This window comes from Copadichromis virginalis, linkage group LG9, assembly GCF_057382275.1.
Source record: "Copadichromis virginalis isolate Kocher_CV1m ecotype Utaka linkage group LG9, C_Virginalis_male_GT1.1, whole genome shotgun sequence".
Lineage (NCBI taxonomy): Eukaryota > Metazoa > Chordata > Actinopteri > Cichliformes > Cichlidae > Copadichromis > Copadichromis virginalis.
This window is the reverse complement of record NC_140626.1, coordinates 26630578-26650348: the sequence shown is the minus strand read 5'-3', so window position 1 is coordinate 26650348 and position 19771 is coordinate 26630578. Positions and strand designations below refer to the sequence as shown.

The 19771-nt window shown below is 41.1% G+C and overlaps 2 protein-coding genes across 2 annotated transcripts in view; one reads left to right on the top strand and one right to left on the bottom strand.

Annotated features, from left to right (window-relative positions):
- Window positions 1–1750: 1750 nt before the first annotated feature.
- On the bottom strand, window positions 1751–7402 carry gdap1 (ganglioside induced differentiation associated protein 1). Its single transcript, XM_085468514.1, has 6 exons — window positions 7205–7402; window positions 6453–6645; window positions 5790–5963; window positions 5375–5469; window positions 3011–3125; window positions 1751–2853 (listed from the first exon to the last, which is right to left on the bottom strand). The coding sequence occupies exons 1-6, from the start codon at window positions 7361–7363 to the stop codon at window positions 2501–2503; spliced, it is 1089 nt and encodes a 362-aa protein (XP_085324640.1). The 5' UTR covers window positions 7364–7402; the 3' UTR covers window positions 1751–2500.
- A 1114-nt stretch (window positions 7403–8516) lies between these two features.
- Window positions 8517–19771, top strand: part of jph1a (junctophilin 1a) — a 34479-nt gene continuing 23224 nt past the window's right edge. Inside the window, exons 1-3 of the mRNA XM_085468513.1 lie at window positions 8517–8601; window positions 8722–9221; window positions 11359–12127. Coding sequence (XP_085324639.1) covers window positions 8843–9221; window positions 11359–12127 — 1148 coding nt within the window. The 5' untranslated portion in view covers window positions 8517–8601; window positions 8722–8842. The remainder of the gene's footprint in view (window positions 8602–8721; window positions 9222–11358; window positions 12128–19771) is intronic.

The following is a 19771-nucleotide window of genomic DNA, read 5'->3' as shown; positions in this document are numbered from 1 at the left end:
TGATTCAGTTCACCTACAGTTAAAGCCTTTTAATACTCTTAGAAACCCCCCTGTGCTCAGACAAGACTTCTCTCGCATTTATTAAGCAGGTAAATGCAATGCAGTTCAAGAAGGAAACTATTTTATCTAAAGTTTTGACAGAAAACAACCACATACTATTAAAAGCCAGGGAAGAGCACATTTACAATAAAATACTGGAAACAGTTCATTTAAATGCATCTGCTAATTTGTCAAATCCAGTGCCTATAAACACATGACCCTGTGTTTGGAGCAATCCAAATATTTTGGTGCACATGTCTGGGTGCTGAGGGTTGAGCGATACACTCGTATACTCACTGCTCATAATATATCATAATGAGTCTGCAACAAAGAAAACAGTCACCATTGTTGAAAAGTGCAGAGCTGATTCTTGTGAACCACCTGCTGGATTTTAAACAAAGGAATACCGAGATGTCAGGACCAATCGTTTGAACAACCTGTGATCACAACCAGCACCAGAAAGGGGTTTATTTGGTCAGTGGGCTGAATCACATTTGGCTTCAAATATTGCCCTTGTATATAGAAGTCCTTAAGAAAAAAAAATCAATGTATCTGAACGCATTCCACCACATATGTACAAAGTAGCAGTGTTATGTGTATTTTGGAACAAACAGAAGTTTACTGAGCATGCCCCACTTCCTGATGACTTTTCTGTGTAGTATCATGAAGTTGGCTTCTTGGGTCTGCAAGGCTGCATTTGGACCCTTCCCATAAGACTCACTGGCATGAGTAGGTTTTTGACAAAACACTGCCCTCTAGTGGTAAATATGCATGCTTATAGGGCCAGAGTACTGCAGTTTTGTTGCAGAATCAGGGTTAATGATACCATCTTCTATTTAATAAATAATATGTATAATCTGTCATGCTTTTGTTTGGAAAGCAGTCTTTTTACTCTTCCTTTGTTAGTGTTTCCTGTAATCAAATGAAAATTTAAATTTTAATACGGCACAAAAATCTTGTAGGTCACTCACTTTGCTAAATTATAGCAGAATGTATGCATTCAGAGCTCCCAAGAGAACCCATCTGCACTCTGAAACAAAAATGATGATGTCATTATGGTTGCCATTCAAAAGAGCAGCATTTTCCAGACTTGTACACTAGTCCTCACTTAAGTCTTTTGACATCTTTGCTCACATGTGGCTTTAACACGTGTGAGGAATGTCTTTGACAGCTACACTACCCAGCTTCGTGCAACAAAGGCCAGACTTTGTTGAAAGGTCTAGCATGTGTCTGTTTTATGTGGGGGCTGAGCTCACGTGAGGAGGAGTTTAAATCAAAGGGGAGCATATGTTAAATGTCAGCGTTGGCCTGGAGGTTGCGACTGGGCAAACAGATTACTGTAGATGTTGACTTGCATCCAGGTTCTGGGAAATGCGAGTGGTTTCTAGCTGTTTTCTCTTTGAATAAACCTGTAGGATATACGATAGCTTATTAAGCGATGGTGTGCCGTGAATTTTTAATGGCACTCCTAATTATATTTGAATGACAGGGAACACTAGAGGTTGTTTGGGAGCAGTTTAATTTTAGACAGATGTTGAAAAGGATGGTCTGCATATTGACTGTAACAGTACTCATTCGACCATCGTTACGCGGTGAATCTATCAAACACGGAAGCATCATTTATACAGAAAAACATATGCAGATGTGAAGGCTGGGGATACAGTGAAAATGTAGGTCAGCTTCCTATGTAGATTTGAAAAAGTTGCTCACAGAGATTTTAATTTATTTTATTTTCCTAACATGCAAATATTGCCATTAATTAAACAGCAAATGAAAAGCACACGTTAAGCAAAACTGATCCTTAATTTAAAAAAAATACACACAATGATGCCTTTATTCAGCGCTTGTGCACATCTTAGTTCATTAATATATATCAAGTATGCCTTTTGTGCAGGATTTATAAATATGTTGCTTTCAGATAGTAATTGCTTTCATCACTTTAGCTACAGTATGAAAGTCTACTCGTATTTCCTAATATTTGCGTCACTGCTGTGTTATGATTGGATGGTCCAGATTCTTCCGAAGAGGGATGGCGCATTCATGTGCAGCCACATGTGCTGTAAAAACAATCTGCCTATTAAAATGGCCTTTTTGATGCAAGACCCAATCATATTTCCATTATTATCTGTTTCAGACCAACTACTTTAGCATTTGTATATGTTGGCATACTTTTCATACTGCCTACCAAATCGTTGCTGGTGAATATGCACAGTGCTATCCAGATGCATACTCATCAGATGTGGCACCTTTGATTAATGGCAAAACATGCGAAAGCACTGGCTGGACTTTCTAATCAATCCTTTGGTGCGTGATGCAGCAGTGTGTTTTGTGCAACCAGCATCCCAAAAAAACAATTTCGGGCAACATATGTTTATTAATTGCTCGTATGCTGGGTGTTATAGCGTTAGACACTTTGAGTTTGTTTAAACCCCTCTTTGGTCTCAAACCAATTCAGTTTCCCTCAGCTGAAGGCAGTCAGCCTCTTCTTCATGTAAAGAAAAGCGAGGTATGTGGCTCCTCCTAGAACGCCTATCAACAAAGTGGTACCAACAATAGCCGGTGCATTCTTCCTGGCCACGCGAAAGGCCACAGGAAGGACAGCAGAGATCAGGATGTTGTTGACATGGCCCAGTACTCTCCTGAAGGCTGGGCGCTCCACCACACGTTCATAGTATGTTTCCACGTTCACGCGGTTACCGTTGCCCCAGTAGCGACGAGAGAGGCCGAGAAACTTCAGCCGGTGTAAGGTGACTGCCAGGGAGACGTCAGCCAAGCTGAAGAAGTCACCGCACAACCAGGGCTGGCTGCCTTCTTCTGCAAGTGGAAGAGGAAGGAGAAGATAAGAATATACAAGAAGATAAGAAATACAAGAAGATAAGAAAAGCATCCTACATGTTATTTAAAAAGCTACAGCTCTCAAATTTTGACTGATTAATACAGTATCTGCTATGTGACAAACAGCTGTGGCTACCTGGTGTTTCTTCCACCCTTCTCTGTAGCTCTGTCTCAACCTGATCCATCACACTTTCCAGTTCATCAAGAAGCTTCTTCAGGTACTTCATGTTGTCATGGTCAAATAACTTGGACTACAGAAAATATAAACACATAGCGTATATTTACTTCAAGTGGACGTACAGAAAGTGACTAAAATGATCAGATAGGCCGCTACAACACAGAATGATTGTAATGTCTTCATTTTGGTACAACTCCAAGTCCAAAACAGCTGGGATGCTGTAAACGTTAAATAAAAACAGAATAAATTAGAACTGTAACTATCGTTGACTAAATATTTTATTCATAACAGAATATATAAAACATAGTAAATATTTAAACTGAGACATTTTACTATTTTATGAAAAATATTAACTAATTTAAAATTTGACGCCAGCAACGGATCTCAAAAAAGTTGTGACAGGGGCAAGAAAAGACTAACTAATCAGGTTAACTGGCAGAGGGTCAATAACATGACTGGCTATAAAAGTAATGTAAATCATCATTTACAGTGAATAACATCATCAAAATATTCAGAGAATCAGGAAAAAAGCTTTAAATCAATTTTATGATGCCTGCGATCTTCAGGTCCTCCGGCAGCACTGCATTAAGAACTGGGGGATTCTGTCATGGAAAGAGAAATCACTGTGTTCATTGTGACATTCCCAAATGCATATTAAAGCTCTATTATGAAAAGAAGAAGCCATATGTGAACATAATCCAGAAATACCGCCATCTTCTTTGAGGCAAAGTGGAAAACTGTTATTTGGTCAGATGAATGAAAATGTGAAGTTCTTTTTGGCAAACACAGACACCGTGTCCTTCAGACTAAAGAGGTGAGAGACCTCCTGGATTGTGATCAGCGCTCGGTTCAAAAGTTTGCATCTATGATGGCATGGGGGTGCATAATGGCAGCTTTGCATGTGGAAAAGCACCAACATTGCTGAAAGACATATATAGCTTTAAAGCAACATATGATCCCATCCAGATAATATTTTTTCAGGGATGGCCTTGCAAACTTCAGCAAGACAACATTAAACCAAATACTGTGTCTATTACAAAAGCATGGCTTTGTAGTAGAAGAGTCTGGGTGCTGAATTGGCCTGCCTGCAGTCCAGATCTTTCCGTGATTAGATATATTTGATGTATAGTGAAATGAAAAATGTGATGAAGAAGATCTAGGATTGCTGAGAAGCTATAATCCTCTGTAGGACAAAAATGGGACAACATTCCTCGCCTAAAGGTCCAGCAGCTGTGCATATCAATTCCCAGACATTTACATACTGTTATTAAAAAGAGTGGATGACACACACAGTTTTCTGTTTACGTGTTGCTGCGATCAAATTCAAAATTGGCCAGTATTCTTCTTTTTCATTTTTAACAATTGCTATGTTTTTTGTGTTCTGATGAAAATATGGGTTTATAAAATTTGCAAAACATTTCATTCTGTTTTTACTTATATTTTACACAGTGTCACTGCATTTTTTGAAATGTTAATTTTTTTGGTCTATCTAGTTTTTTGGTTTATCTGTTTTGTTTTGGGTTTATTTGTTTTTTTGTTCTAACTGAAACTTATGCTACTGCGGAAGTTAGCTACATCTGCCTAGTGATTAAATAAACACGATTAGCAAGGCGGTTGGTTCCTCAAAAATGAAAGGCCTCTGCTGCAGATAATACTACATGTGTGGGGAAAAAAGTACGTTTTTACATTTTACATTTACATTTCACATATTTACATTAGGAGTCTACTAACAGCAGTATTGCTAAAGCTAGCTAGCTAGCTACCACTTCTTTAGCTTATTAGTTAGCTTCTGTTTACTTTATGGTTGACTACATTTGATGTGCACTATTTTGTTTGTCTGAATTCTTTAACTTATATTTCAGAATCCGAATACTTTATTAACCCCTAAGAAAATTATGTGGTTACAGTTGCTCCAAAACAATAAGAACCGTGACAGGCTAAACTAAATTAAATAACACAATATATTACCAAATTACAAAATATAAGAAATGGCTCTAATATATATGAATAGCTCAATTATAAATATCCAGATTTATTTGATATGTGTTTTATAAAGTTTTATTAAAAATTGCAAAATGGAACAAAAATAAAGTTGTACACTTCTTGCAATGCAAGACCAGATGGCATAATGACACTCACTAAATTACAGAGGATTAGTAGGTGTCTGAAATCTCACTACTCAGTGTACTTCTGAGTGACTCTTACATAATTTGTAGTAAATTACTTAACAAAAATATGCTGTGGACAGTGTGTCTCTATAGCCAAGGCTCATTTGGACACTTGATAAAGACATTTGGCTCTCTGGTAATTAGAGTAACTTACTTTCAGGCGCTTTTGTTTTGCTATATAAGCGTCTTTGAGCTCTGGGTTCTGCTCTGCCAGTTTCATCAGCTCTGACTGTGTGCTTCCGATCTGTGCTGTCACCACAAAAAATAGTAATAAGAAAAATATTAGACATGATGAGGCACAAAATTAATCCCACTATTACAGAGTTTTACAGTGAAATAAGAAATGCCAGTATCAACATGTGCGAATGAGAGGTTTTAATCTAAATCATAAAAAAGGTTACATTGCACATCAATGTAAAGTTATAAAATATATATTTTTAGCTTTTATCTGATTTTAAGTACAATGATTCAGAAGGCAGAAATTGATTTAGGATAACTAAGGGTATAGTGTACAGTCTCTTTGATATTCAGTTGAAAATTGTACAGCTATGAGGCTCAGATCGTCTTACTTCGTACACATGTGGCAGCATATGCTGGTATATGGGAGTCCACAGTGATTTCAGGGTGGAGTAGGCAGCCATGGGTGTAGGCATCCATGGGTAGTGAGTCCAGCAGCTCTCTGTAGTGCTGCACTCTTAGGTAGTAGGTACTGCCCTCTTCTGGGACCAGCCTCGGAGTGCCCTCTGGAGACAAACAAGTCATGGAAAAGGATCAAATTTTGGAATTTAATATTTTTGTTTCTTATGGGGGGTTTTTATGGGTTTATACACTACTGACTTAGGTTAGGGAGAAGACATGATGACAGCAAAGCCTTTATGTTCACTTTCTTCCCTGAGGATTTAAAAACATTTGGGTATCTCCTTAAATGACTTCATGCTTACCAGATGTCCTTTCCTTCTAAGGTGATTTGATGCAGACCCTTAGCTATTATGGATCAGTGCACACCAAGGGAAAATAAAAATTTAGAAAAAAAACAATGAAATTATTGAAAAATCAACAAATGTGTGATACAAGGAAATGCATAAAAGCAGACAGAAAATACAATGAAATGAACCCTTTTAAGGTTCTAAGAAGCTGAAGCTTGATATAATATTTTAGTTTTGGTGTCATAAATGAGAGCTTTGGGCTGCAGCTCCTCTAGGGACCAGCAGCTACATATGCATCAATCTCACCATCATTGAAGTTCTGCTCCAGGTAGTCCATGATCTGCGTTGGGTCACAGATGATATTGTCGTTGTGAACTAAGACTGGAACCTCACCACCCGGATTCAGACGCATGAACCACGGCTCATTGTGCTCGCTGAGAGGAAGGCTCACGTCGTACTCTTCACAGTGCAAACTTTTCTCTGCTATGGCGAGACGCACCTGGAAAACAACAACTTATTGTGACTGGGACTGTGGAGGAAGCTTGTTTTTATTTCCCTGCCAATAAAATCTTGCTCTCTTTTCTCCTCCCACAATTTTCAAATAAATCATTGGCTTCTCTTTTATCCAGTCAGCACCTGCCTTTAATTAAAAATTACAGATGCATTTTTACAGCAAAAGTGCATGAATAGTTAGGTGGGTGGATTGAGAGGAAGCTGAACCTCCTTATGATTCTGTTAAGAAGTAATGGAAATGAGAAGTGAAAATAAGCTTGTCTGAAAACCTGCTGTATTTCTGAGAAACACCCTGAAGGACGGAAAACTCATGTCTATACACTGAAATGTGCTGCTGAGCTGCTGTTACACGTGACAGAGCTGAAAGGCAGTCAAGCTACTAACTGTTTTAATGATTTAAAAAAAAACAAAGAGGAACGGGTTTATACAAAGCCTAAACCATCTACAGCAGCAGGGCTGTTTTTGCAGTCCTACAGTGTCATAATTAACCCCGTTATGGGGAGCTGTCCACTAAACTGTGGTGCTGAAAGACTAATGACGCTCACCTTCTGAGAGTTGAACGACTGCGTCCAGTGATACAGCGTCAGTTTGGATTCGCGCTGTTTTGCGACTGTGCCGCACTCCTGATGAACATCTTGCTCTAAGTCCGGGTTTATAAGAGCTGTTTTCTCATCTTGAGATTCAGAGCTGTTTTCGGACGCCATTTTATCCGTTACTGTTGTAGGAGGGGGCGTCGCGGTCGACAAAGTACTCCCCCCTCTGGCTCGGAGTGTAACGCGAAATTATTGTTTTATGTATTTATTTTAAATTAAAAGATAAAAGTAATTATTTTTTTAATTACATTCTCGCATTCAGGTGTTGGTATTCATGTGAAACCTGCGCTTTTCCTTCTTTTTGTATACCTGCGCTCTCTTGCACCCTCACCCCCCTCCCTGCTAGAAATATTTTACTAAGGGTTTCTTTTAATTAATAGAAAAAAACTACAACTATGGTGCCAAATTTAAAATCCTAAGTATAATAATTAACAAAGTCAGACAACAAATAACACCCTTTAAAGTGCACAGTTCAATCCTTTACTACGTCACAGGCCACCCTTCCTCATCTGAGGCAGTGCAATGAATACGCTGGTACAGCAGAGGTCGCTGTTATCTAACACTGTGGCTGCTACTGGTGCACTCGAGTCTGAATATTATCAGCCTGATACAAAAACTGATGTGTGTTTTTTGTTTTGTTTTTAAGTCAGTGCTATAATATAAAGCGATACTGGTTCTTACTCATTAAACGCAGGTAAATTAAACTGGTTTCTTTCATGTTCTACATAATACATTGAACCATTTTTATTAGAATTGATTTTTTAATACTTATGAAATCAGGAGTTGTTGCCTGAAATGCATGCCCAGCGTATGATTGATCTTTTTTTAAATAATATAATAAGTATAATAATATTAATATTTAATTTAGAAAATCAAAGTATATGGCTACTTAATCCAGGATGCGTATCGAATACAAGAGAAAAGTGATGGGTGTGTTAAAGAATGACTGTCTAAAACAGCATCAGACCATCGCCTCACAAAATAGGCCATATAATAATATTATGTAATATGGGTGAGGATTGAATCATATGTGACCGAGCTTATATTTTTGTAATGGGGGCATTATGGGAAGTGATAATTGAGGAATTTAGTCTGTGTAAAGCGAGGCGGGTCTTTCAAATGTAAAGTTTGGCAGTGGCGCGTTATTTTGGCGAAGTTGAGGCGTTCGGGCGCTTTGCGGAGGGGGGAGAGGAGGAGAGTGGGAGGTCCCTGTGGCGTGACGTTGCGATTGGCCCAGCGCCTTTCTTCAACAGGGGCTCGGTACATCTCTCTCTCTCTCCCTCCTTTGATCAGTGGGTGAGAGGGGGGAGACGAGCAACACACAGCGGAGAGTCCAGCGTGCGCCTCCGGTAAATGACGCCCACCATTCATACCTTTACACTTACCGTTACGCATGCCTTTTGTATTACATGTCAGTGTCTGGAAGCGCCAGTCCACCATCCTCACCTTCCTATTTTTTGCTCTTGTAGTCATCATCTTGTTGGCTCATCCTTTCATCACACCACCGGTCCTGGATCCTCCAGCCCAGGTCCTGGAGAATCCTGAGTCTGCAGCAGCGCACCATCTGCTTTATTTCCAGTCTATATCTGAATGACGGGCGGAAGGTTTGACTTCGACGATGGTGGCACATACTGCGGGGGGTGGGAGGATGGCAAAGCCCACGGACATGGGATCTGCACCGGACCCAAGGGCCAAGGCGAGTACGCCGGGTCCTGGTCGCACGGCTTTGAAATAGTTGGCGTGTACACCTGGCCCAGCGGGAATACCTACAAGGGTTACTGGTCCCAGGGGAAGCGCCATGGGCTGGGTGTGGAGAATAAAGGAAAGTGGATCTATCGAGGAGAGTGGAGTCATGGTTTTAAGGGTCGGTACGGCGTCCGGCAAAGCCACAACACACCTGCTAGATACGACGGGACCTGGAGCAACGGTCTACAGGATGGATATGGGATCGAAACCTATGGAGATGGCGGTAAGGCACCAGGTTTTAATAGATATGGCACATCGCTTGTTTAGCGTGCATGTCGCTTTAACGGCGGTGAGTGGTAATGTGTTATGTAGCTCGTGTGTAGGATGCTCAGACTCAAACTGAGGAAGGCTCACTGTAACACACCAGCGCGTGAATCTCCATCTGATATGAGCTGAGTATAAACTGAGATTGCGCACTGCGCATCGTGGTCAGTCACCTCGTCGTTTACCCAGCATAACTGACTCTTTACCCCGGTGGTAACGTTAACTTTTCGAATACCGTTTAAGATCACGGTTCCTATTTTATTCCAAGGGACATCTCTTTTGGCAACTACCGGTTGCTCCTCATATGACAGTGGGAGGAGAGTGACTGCTCCTCACTGGAAACATGCCTCCCGGAGAAGGAGTTTGGAAAGCAAATCAGTCCATTTAAAGTCAATTAAAGACTCAAACTCAAATCACTTGCTTCACTGTCATTTTCTCCCTTTGAACCTTAACTATAAAAACACATGTCCTGAAGGGTGCACATGCTCCCGTTTTAAATGAAGTGTAATGTGTATAAAGCACGAGAAGGTGCTCATTTTTGGTAGCATTTAAAGTTATTCTTCATGTGTCTAGACTAAAGAACTCCCACATCTGTAGTGGAAAGAGCTAAGTCCCACACAGGACTTGTACTTGCTGAAAATGAGAGGTCAGTCATCTCACTAATCATTGGTGTGTTCACAGATTGCGTTTATGTAAGGACCTGTGTCTGATGAGGGAGACAAGATCGCAGGAAGCCTAAAAAACAAGCGCTTGCCTGTTGTTCAGGCCTCTCCTGTTATAAAACAAGCAAGTCTTTGGGTGATTTGTGAGCATCATCCTCCCCTAATGGAGGCCTTATGGTGCAGAATAAATGCCTCACATATGATGTTACAGAGGGCTGGGCTTTGGGAATCAGCTGATCCTAGAGGATCTACAGAACATCTGGCTGTCTGACTCCGCAACATCCTGATAACTTGATCTGCAGGGTCACCAAATTGAACTGCAGCACAGAGCCAGCCTGTTAATCTCACCCTGTTTATCCATCTAAATTCCTCCCCTGACTAGTATATCATTTTCTGTTAGAATCTGACTGTTATGGCTTATTTCATTGCATTGGTGAATGAGATTCAGGCACTGGATTAACAAGCCTTTCTTATTATTAGGCTTAGGATTGTAATATGACACTTTGAAGAAGCAACAGTAGGGTAGGCCGACAACCTGCTCATTGGGCTCAGCAGCACCAAATGGGATTAATGAAGTATTCTCCTCATTATGTGACTCATAGCAATTCCCTGTCGTCACAGACAAACGGATGGTGGTGAATGTGCCTACTGTCAGTGGGGGAGTTAGTAGCTGCCTGAAAATAGGCCCCTGGCTAAGTGATTCACATTCATCCCAAGCGATCTTTAGTATCTGTACCTTAATCAAATCTCTGTGATTGGGTTAGCTATGCTCACAGTCCCATATCTGAGTGGAAGGAGAAAAAACATTTCATTAGCTGACATACTCCTGCACCAACAAAGCAAGGCTTCAAGGTCTTGTTGCTGATATAGAAAGTTACTGGTCAACAACACGCAGGTTGTGCATGAGGAGCACAGAGGAGCTTTCTTCTGACCATGAGTAGCCTATTAAAAATTTTTTACCCTGCTTTGGCTTTAAAGTTGTTGTAAAACGAAATGAGCTTTTCAGGCATGTATATAATCACAGATTATCATCGGTTTTATTGCAAGCAATAGAAAATGGACATAACCAGCTTGTTGTCACCCCACTGGTTTGTGGAGGTTATCATCTAATGTTAGTGTTAGTTAGCCAGCTTGGTTAGCAAATTAAATATAGGCAAACTGAAGTATTAGCTGAAAACACATTGCGCATAGGGCAAACTTTGAAGATGACAACACAATGCTCTAATCAAATTTAGGGATATTTATAGTAAATGCATGTCGTTGCTATACTTGTGCCCTATTGACCAGTCACAACTTACCAATGACAAGGTCACCTCAGCTTAAAGCATTATCTTATAGTTAATATTAGTTTACAAAGTCATGAAGAATTATAGGCTCGAAGTAGCGATTGAGACTAAGTGTTTACTCATTGATCTATACCTTCCTCTTACTCAGGAACTTATCAAGGCCAATGGATGGGTGGTATGCGACACGGCTATGGTGTGCGTCAGAGTGTTCCCTATGGCATGGCCACTGTCATCCGTTCTCCACTCCGTACGTCTATGGCCTCCCTGCGCTCTGAGCAGAGCAATGGTGCAGTGCTCCAGGACCTCTCCTCCCCAGCAGACACTCCAACGGGCAGCCGCGGTGGCTTCGTCCTCAACTTCCACTCGGACAGCGAAGTTGTCACCGGCAAGAAGAAGGGCCTGTTCCGCCGCGGCTCGCTCTTTGGCAGCCTGCGACAGTTGCGCAAGTCTGACTCTCGGACCTCAATCTCCAGCAAGCGCAGCTCTGCAAGAAGTGACGCCACCATGAGCCGCATCAGTTCAAGCGATGCCAACTCTACCATATCCATCGGTGATGGCGAGCTGCCAGATGAGGACCTACCTCAGGAGGACCATGTGGACGCCACCACAACTGAGACGTACATGGGCGAGTGGAAGAATGACAAGCGCAATGGATTTGGTGTATCAGAGAGATCCAACGGGATGAAATATGAAGGAGAATGGCTTAACAATAAGCGCCATGGTTACGGGTGCACGGTTTTCCCAGACGGCACCAAAGAAGAAGGGAAGTACAAAAATAATGTGCTGGTGCGTGGAATAAGAAAGCAGTTGATTCCTCTTAAGAACCCCAAAACCAAAGAGAAGGTAGATCGGGCTGTGGAGGGGGCACAGAGGGCTGCAGCCATTGCGAGGAGTAAAGTGGAAATAGCAGCATCCAGGTACTGTGTTTATGTGTGGGTGGATGTTCATTCATGCTCCTGCATGTACCTGTGGGTGTATACTGTGTAAATACAAAAAAAAAGCCCACACAGGATGAAAATCCTCAGGCATTTATTTTCACCACTGAGGAGTCACAGCAGTGTCCTGTTTGACAAATATCTCCTGGTCTGATTGAAGGTTCAGTCTTGTATAAGTGAAGTCCCATGACAACAGCTCCGACCTTTATGCAACATCAACAGTAGAGGCTTTTGTGTTGCCAGTGTGATCATCCCTGGAAAAGGTTCTGTTTCTATTCTCTGCCCGTGTCTTTCATTCCTAGGGAGAGGGGTCAGGCATCTTGCACGCGTGTCTTTGTGTGTGTGTGTATTTGCGTTGTAGCCGAGTGTCTGTGAGTTCATGTGCGTGAGCTTTATAGCCATACCTGCTCCTATGCCAAGCTCATCTTGTGCGCCCAGTACCAATACCTGCTCCCACTGCCAAGCATTGCTCTGATGTGGCATCTGCTCTTTAACAGGTGGATGAGATGTGACCTTTTCATTTAAAGCCTCCCTCCTACTGGGACACAGTTCAGGGTATGCGGCATCGCTTTGACATCCTCTGGTTTCATTGCATCAGGGAATTATTAGACTGAAGACTGAGGGGATGTGTACAAGCTGTGAAAAGGTCTCTCTGCAATCAACCATGTTTTGATTTCTCCCTCCCCCACTCTTCCCCACCACTGAACCCCTTTTCAAGTCGTGTGCATGAATTTGCATCCCTGAAAACACATCAACAAGCATTTTAAAAACTTAAAAGCACATGTGTGTTTCTTAGTTCACAGCATAATGAACCATCATTTGACTTTTACCTTGATGTACCAGTCAGTTCAGTTGTGAGGGTTTTTTCCTGCTGGGCACAGGTTCACAATTTTGCAGATTTTATGTTTTAGGTGATTAAATAAGTTTAAAATGCCCATGTTTTATAAATACGCTAACTACAAAGTAGCAGTAGAGGGTGTGGGGAATGTAATTTTTATTTGGATATAAAGTAAAATATTAGATAACCTATTACTCCTGTTTATCCATGAACATTTCCATTGGATTTCATGGGCTAGAACCCCTCCACAGGGATTGCTTTCCAGTTTAAAACACCTGTTGGCATTGGGCTAATAAGCATTTTTTTAACTTACTAATCTATTAAAAATAATTTCACCTGAAGGTTGCCTGACTCCCACAGCGTGTGTTGAGGTTTACTCGTGTTTGGCTTTTTGTTTCTATCTCCCCTCCCTCTTCTTTGTCTTGCCTCCTACACCAACGAGACTCTTTTGCTTTTACCGGGTCGTTTCCACAGCTACTGCTGTGCTCCAGCGTCTACCAGATTGGTGTTCAAAGCTACTGACCAGAGAAAACAAAAGCACTGTACTCATCTCGTTTTGGTTGCAGAATCAGATCTTCCTTCTTATTTCATTAACGTGAGCTTATTATGCTCATGAGCTTCACATTTTTATTCTTGGACTGAAACCTTTGTTAACTACCTTCAGTCATCTCTTAAATCATATAAGAATACATTATTTCTTTGACTTAACTAACATTAATAAACACACTCCCAGATTCCTTAATCCTGCTCAGTCTGGATTCCCAGCCACTTCCTCTGCGATACACAAATTCCTACATTTCTTTGTCTACAACATCAGTGGTATCAGATTGGACTTCAGCCCTGGAAATGATCTTTTTTCACCAAGCTAGTCATCCTGCTCAGTTTTCTGAGTTTCTGAGCTAGCCTCTCATTTCCTTGCTTCCATTCATTGCCTTCCAGTGAAATCCACAGGTGTTCATTTTAATATTTTAGAAATCATGCAAAAACCCGTGCAATTCCTTTCCAGTGCTATAACAGAATTGCCAAGATGTTATTCCAGCCATCGGTCTAATCAATCATCTAATCAAGCTTTTTTTTTTAACTGTTCAACACTCCTATTTTAAAACCAGAAGCAGCCACACATTTGGCGTTGTAGCAGCAGCCTTCCTCAGCTCATCAGTGAACTAAATCAGTGGTTCATTTTGTGTGTCTAGTGAAAACTCATTTTTATAGCTGTGGCTATGGCTCACACTAGCGCTTGCATGAGCTGTGTAGTGGGATATCCATGCTTCGCTTTAATGTGTGTATTTTGAGAAAAAGCTCTTTGTAGCACTGTGTTTATTAAATCATTAATTATTGTTTTTACCTTTTACTGAGCCTTGTCTTACAAAAGGACTTCCTGATTGGCTATCCCTTACAAATAGAAGGTTTGAACTCCAGTTGCCTTTGGCTTTTGTGCGAGATGACCCCATCAGTGACATCCTCTCTCTGTGAAGACCAACATGACCTCCCATAAAAGTAGAGACTGACTAAACGACACAGGAACACGGCCACGATTAAAGCCCGACAATTAATCTGGATAAAGATAAATGTTTTTAACATGTTGGGCTGCTCTACAACTATACAGTATTAAACTGTCACCATTCCTTGACGATTTACAAACATATTCATCATTTCAACATTTTGTGGACTAAATGAATAATCATCAAAAGCTTGTTTTTTAACCAGGAAAAAATTCAATCTTAAGGTTAAAGGTAGAACATTGCTACTCAAATGTGAACCCAGTCTATGAGCAGCTATTGTTTTTTCCAATACAATAGATCATCTCCTGCGAACAGGAAGGGAAGATGCTTTATTGTGCTGTTTTCAAGGATATAGAATGCAGAGTACATTAGTTGGATTGAACATACTTTATTTTGAAACTGTGGATATTTGTTAATATGGGACTTCCATCTATGTAAGTGACAGCCAATAAGACTGGGCTTAACCTACAGTGAAAAGATAAAAAAAAAAGGGATAATGTTTTGATAAGAATGAGCCATCTGAGCTCCTGTCCTGTTGCGCATTAGAGCAACAATTTACACAAGGAAGCACATGACCTAATTCATAGCAATAAAGCAACAAGAGCAAAAGCATTCGAGCTTATGCAAAGCGTTTACGGCAGTCAACGAGGTCCCCTGAAGTAAGCGATCAAATTACTGGATGCCATGTGCCACTACTTCATGTGCAGCTGGAAATCTCAAAGCAGGTTCCTCTGTGGCCTGGTTGGCATCTGGATTTTTTTTTTCTCTTTCTTTTTAAAAGTGCAGTTGTGTTATAAAGAGCCAGAATGGCAGACTGTCACTGTTGCAAGCAGGTTATGTAAGTATCGTTATACAGTACAGTGCCGGGCAAAAGATGCACTCGTATCGATCCACTTCCAGTCACATGATTCTCTGTCTTTGAATGTGGAGTGTACCCAGCGAATCCACAGGGAATGGGGGGGAGATGGGCTCGTAGAGGATACAGGGAGTGAAATGGATGGAAACGAGAAAGCCGGGGAGAGATGTTGATTGAATGAAATCAGAAGTGCAGCACATTTGCTGAGCAAGAGGTTTCTGAAGAGTCTGGAGTGGACAGAAATGAAGGGAGAGTATAATAAAAAGGGCATAGAGAGGACACACCCTGTGGATTACTGTACAGAAGAGCTATCCCATCAGCCTCTGGGGTGGAGCCAATGACCTCATGCTCGTGATCAGCCAGTCGATAGAGAGCTAGTGCGATGTGGTAGAGTGGAGTGGAGTTCTGTGTCTCTCATTCACAGTTGTCATTTGCCCTTATCTGTGTAAAGTGACCTTCTGTACACACACAGCTCTTTCAGTGTGTCCACGCATATATGTGTGTGTTTGTTTGAGTGGTGTGGTGTGGTTGTATCAGGCCTGTGAACTGAGATAAGTGACTCTATGTGCCACTGAAGAGTTTACCGAGTCATGATGCTTCTCCCATAAATTGTTTTTTTGTTACAGATCAGCAGTTTGGGAACTCAGCAGTTTGTCAGTATATCCACAGAGCAGTCCACCCTGATTACACATCCCTGGCTAAACTGTTACTCTGTAGGCTATCTAATAAAAGCAGAGATGTTAAATTGACCTTACAAAAGCTGCTAAGCACAGAAATTCAATAATGCTTGCATATTAGTTTAATTTGGCTTACTGCCTCTGTAATGCTAAGAATGAGAAATACGAGCAAAACCACAGTGCATTCATAGAGACCTACATTGTGTGTTATGTTCAATTGCACTGTTTGCTCTGCAGGCTCCAGTAAAAGGTTAACCAACACCTTATATGTACAGATGATATTTTTATGTCTGTTTTTTCCTTCACACTGGTGAGCAAAACACTCAGACTAACTGTTTTCCACATTACAGTTTCACTTCTGACAGGGTGTTTATAGTGTCCATAGTGCTCTCAAATGCATCTATAGTTTTTCATGAAATTTAATAGACATGAGTCTGGATTTGTACTGGATGTATGGGTGACCCAGCTCTGAGATTGCTGGCAGCAGATCTTTGGATGTATATATCTTTTCTTTCCATGGGTGCAGTCGATCATCAGAACCAATAATTTAGTGGATACTGTTGGATTCAATTCAATTCAATTTTACTTATATAGCGCAAAATCACAACAACAGTTTCCTCAAGGTCCTTTATATTTTAAGGTAATTAATCTACAGTAATACAAATAACACAGAGAAAACCTCAACGATCGTATGAGCCCTTATGAGCAAACGCTTTGGCGACATTGGGAAGGAAAAACTCATTTTTAACAGGAAGAAACCTCCAGTAGAACCAGGGTCAGGGAGGAGCAGACATCTGCTACTTTTGGTTTGGGTTGAGGGGAGGAAGATGGGACAAGGACACACTGTGGAGAGTCTGATTAATCTATTGTTATATACAGTGAAAAAGATGGATGTAGCCACCATGACATCACTCATTGCCTGCTTGTATATTTCTCCTGCTGGGAGAAGCTTGGATTTGCAGTGCGTTATGGGATGAGTAGTTCCTTCAGTAATTATGTCCTCACTCTTGTATCTTTGCCGTTTTCTTGGTCATGATCCACGCAGTGCCTAATGGGATTTTTAGAAGAAGTCTTTTTACAACCACAAGGTCAGTCCCCTGGTGGCCAAGAAATAGAATGCATCTGTATGGTAGTTCATTGGCTCCAATTTTCCTGGAAAGTGTGCCCAGCTTTGATACCATCTGAGATCATTATAGCTGTAGTCAGTAATAGTAATAGGACTTGGTATAATATAAAAACTAGCCATAATTACTATCATTGATTCAACATAATTAAAATGTTTCAGGATCATTGTGTATAATACTCCGTGGATTATTTGACTGTGCGTGTTAAACTTGCTTAGTTTGTAAAGAGATGTGAGACAGAGATAATTGATTTGTTAAAGGTGCAGTATGTAGCATGTCTTACTCCAGTAGTTGCTATTGTTTCGCAATAAACAACCACCAGCTAGTCCGGATTCCAAGTAGCGGTTGGCGATACATCGAATATACTCGATGTATGGCGAGTTTTTCACGTACGATGGTTAAAATAGCTTTATCGTAACCACTGAGTATAAATTGCCATGGCAGTATTAAGCTGTCTGCACGTTATTGACTGTGAGTTTTTTTCCTCCCACATGCTGCAAATGCATCGTTAACCCCTCCCTTGCTCCCAACGGGAAAATTTTCTACCTGGCGCCCTGAGCTGGGCATGCGTGTTTATACCCCCAGATAGGAAAACATATGGTGCCAGCGGGAGTTTCAGATGAGCGAGGGAATGAGACTTTGGTTGAGATTTCACATGGATGATGTCGAACAAAACGCGCCAATTTGCGAAACATGTTGTAAATCTATTGCTGCAAAAGGTAGCAGTCGCACAAATTTATTCCACCAGCTGAAAAGGCATCCATTGCAAAATGGAAAAAAAATATTGAATGGTTGATTATACCAGTAGAGTATACCAGTAGTAATTTAGGCAATTTTAGGCCTCCAAAACCAAAATGACATTTGGTTTTGGAGGTTATTTGATCATATCGTGGCATAAATCGTGTATTGTTATATTCCTTCCTTTCCTCATATCGCTCAGCCCTAATTCTAAGTGATGCTACTTTTATTTTTTTGCCCTTTAGACTTCTATAATTTCTGCAGTACGTGGACAGAGTAATCTGCACAACCTTAAGAATCCTGGATGTTACACTTTCTCAATATTTTCTTCTACTTGGAGCCTATCCCAGCTGTCATAGCATGAAACACAGGATACACCCTGGACAGATCGCCACTCTGTTACAGGTTGGCGATCAACTCATAACCCATTCACACCTACAGCCGATTTAGAATCACCAATTAGGTTCCTAGTTGGAGGAAGACAGCTGCTTTTCTTTTTGAGTTTATCAGTTTAGTTCATCTTTTTTAGGCCTTACATATTCTACCTTTAAGCAAAGGAGTTGAAACTAGAGCATGCTATCGAGAATGACAGACTAAAATCAGTGTACTACATATTTTTGATCAAATACATAGCAGATACAGTAGATATGCATGTGCACAGGTATCCATGTAACATCTCACCCTCTGTCCATGTATATCTCTCTCTCAAACACACACACACACACACACTTCTGTCTATATGCATTCATACTGGGAGCCTAACTATCGCCCCACAGGAATGCCTCACATACATACTCCAGCTCACATAAACTGCTGGACAAACACATACAGTCAGAGTACATGCAGCGTGTGCTTCTCTGCTAGTGTGTCAGCAGCGAGCACTGCCTAAATAAGGCAAGGCATCAGTTGGCTTATCAGCACCAGCCAGGAATATATACCCGTCCCAACACTGATATAGCAGCCCGCCATCTCACTCACACTATCATTTCTTCCAAATGTGTGTGTGTGCATGTGTGAGAATGCTGTATGTGTGTCCATACCATATAAATGGGATTTCAAGTAACACGTGTCTGTTTGGGCATAGAGAGATCAGATAAGACGACCATCATTTTGCTAGAGAACAAAGAAAGCGCAATGTGTACGGTGCGTTTGTGCCCCGGCCTGTTTGTTTGTCACCTGCTGTGGGATGACCTCAGCCACTCACCACCTGCCCTTTTTGTAGTGAGTTATAGATCATCCGGTGTTTCAACAAGTGAACAAAATAATCCCAACAGTCAGTACATCATGTAAGATTTCATCTTGGCTGTCCCTCAATGCTGCTTCAAATAGTCGCAGTGGTAAAGTTAGGTTGCTTCTTTTTTCCCCCCCCCCTGTGTCTGCATTCGCATACATTTAATGGGGTACCGGTGCCACCCAGCTTCACACGCCTTTTAAAAAGCAAGTCAAATTTGGCTCTTTACGAAGTGACGGCGTGTACAGTAGCAACTGTAAGAATGTGAGGGGCTGCCAGCGATCCGAATCACGGGTCAGAGTAAAGCGAGCAGGATCATACATTATATTTATCCCACATTAAACCTCTCCCTCTCTTTTATTTATGGCAGTGCGATGGTGTGACGTAACACTGCGTTTTTGTTTGGTTTTTTTGCTGACAGAATCAATGCTCGTGCACTCACACACATAAAATAACCTGCCACGTGTGCCTCAGGTTATCTGCCACGTTATCATTAATGACCGGAGTCATTTCCCAGCTAGAGCTATTAAAGCTCTATAAATAATGTCGCTGAGGCAACGGCACATATATCATGACTTAGTTGAGCAAGTTTCACATGACCCACGGACCAAATCAAATTATACTGTGTAATGCAATATTTGTCTGTACTTCAACACATTA

What these genes read in the sequence shown, in the direction of transcription:
- gdap1 (XM_085468514.1), bottom strand. Translation starts at nt 7,363, where the DNA reads ATGGCGTCCGAAAACAGCTCTGAATCTCAAGATGAGAAAACAGCTCTT. An exon ending in TGCTGCCACATGTGTACGAA is followed by an intron (nt 5,470 to 5,789) that starts GTAAGACGATCT and finishes TTGTGGTGACAG; the next exon opens with CACAGATCGGAAGCACACAG. An exon ending in CAAAACAAAAGCGCCTGAAA is followed by an intron (nt 3,126 to 5,374) that starts GTAAGTTACTCT and finishes TATTTTCTGTAG; the next exon opens with TCCAAGTTATTTGACCATGA.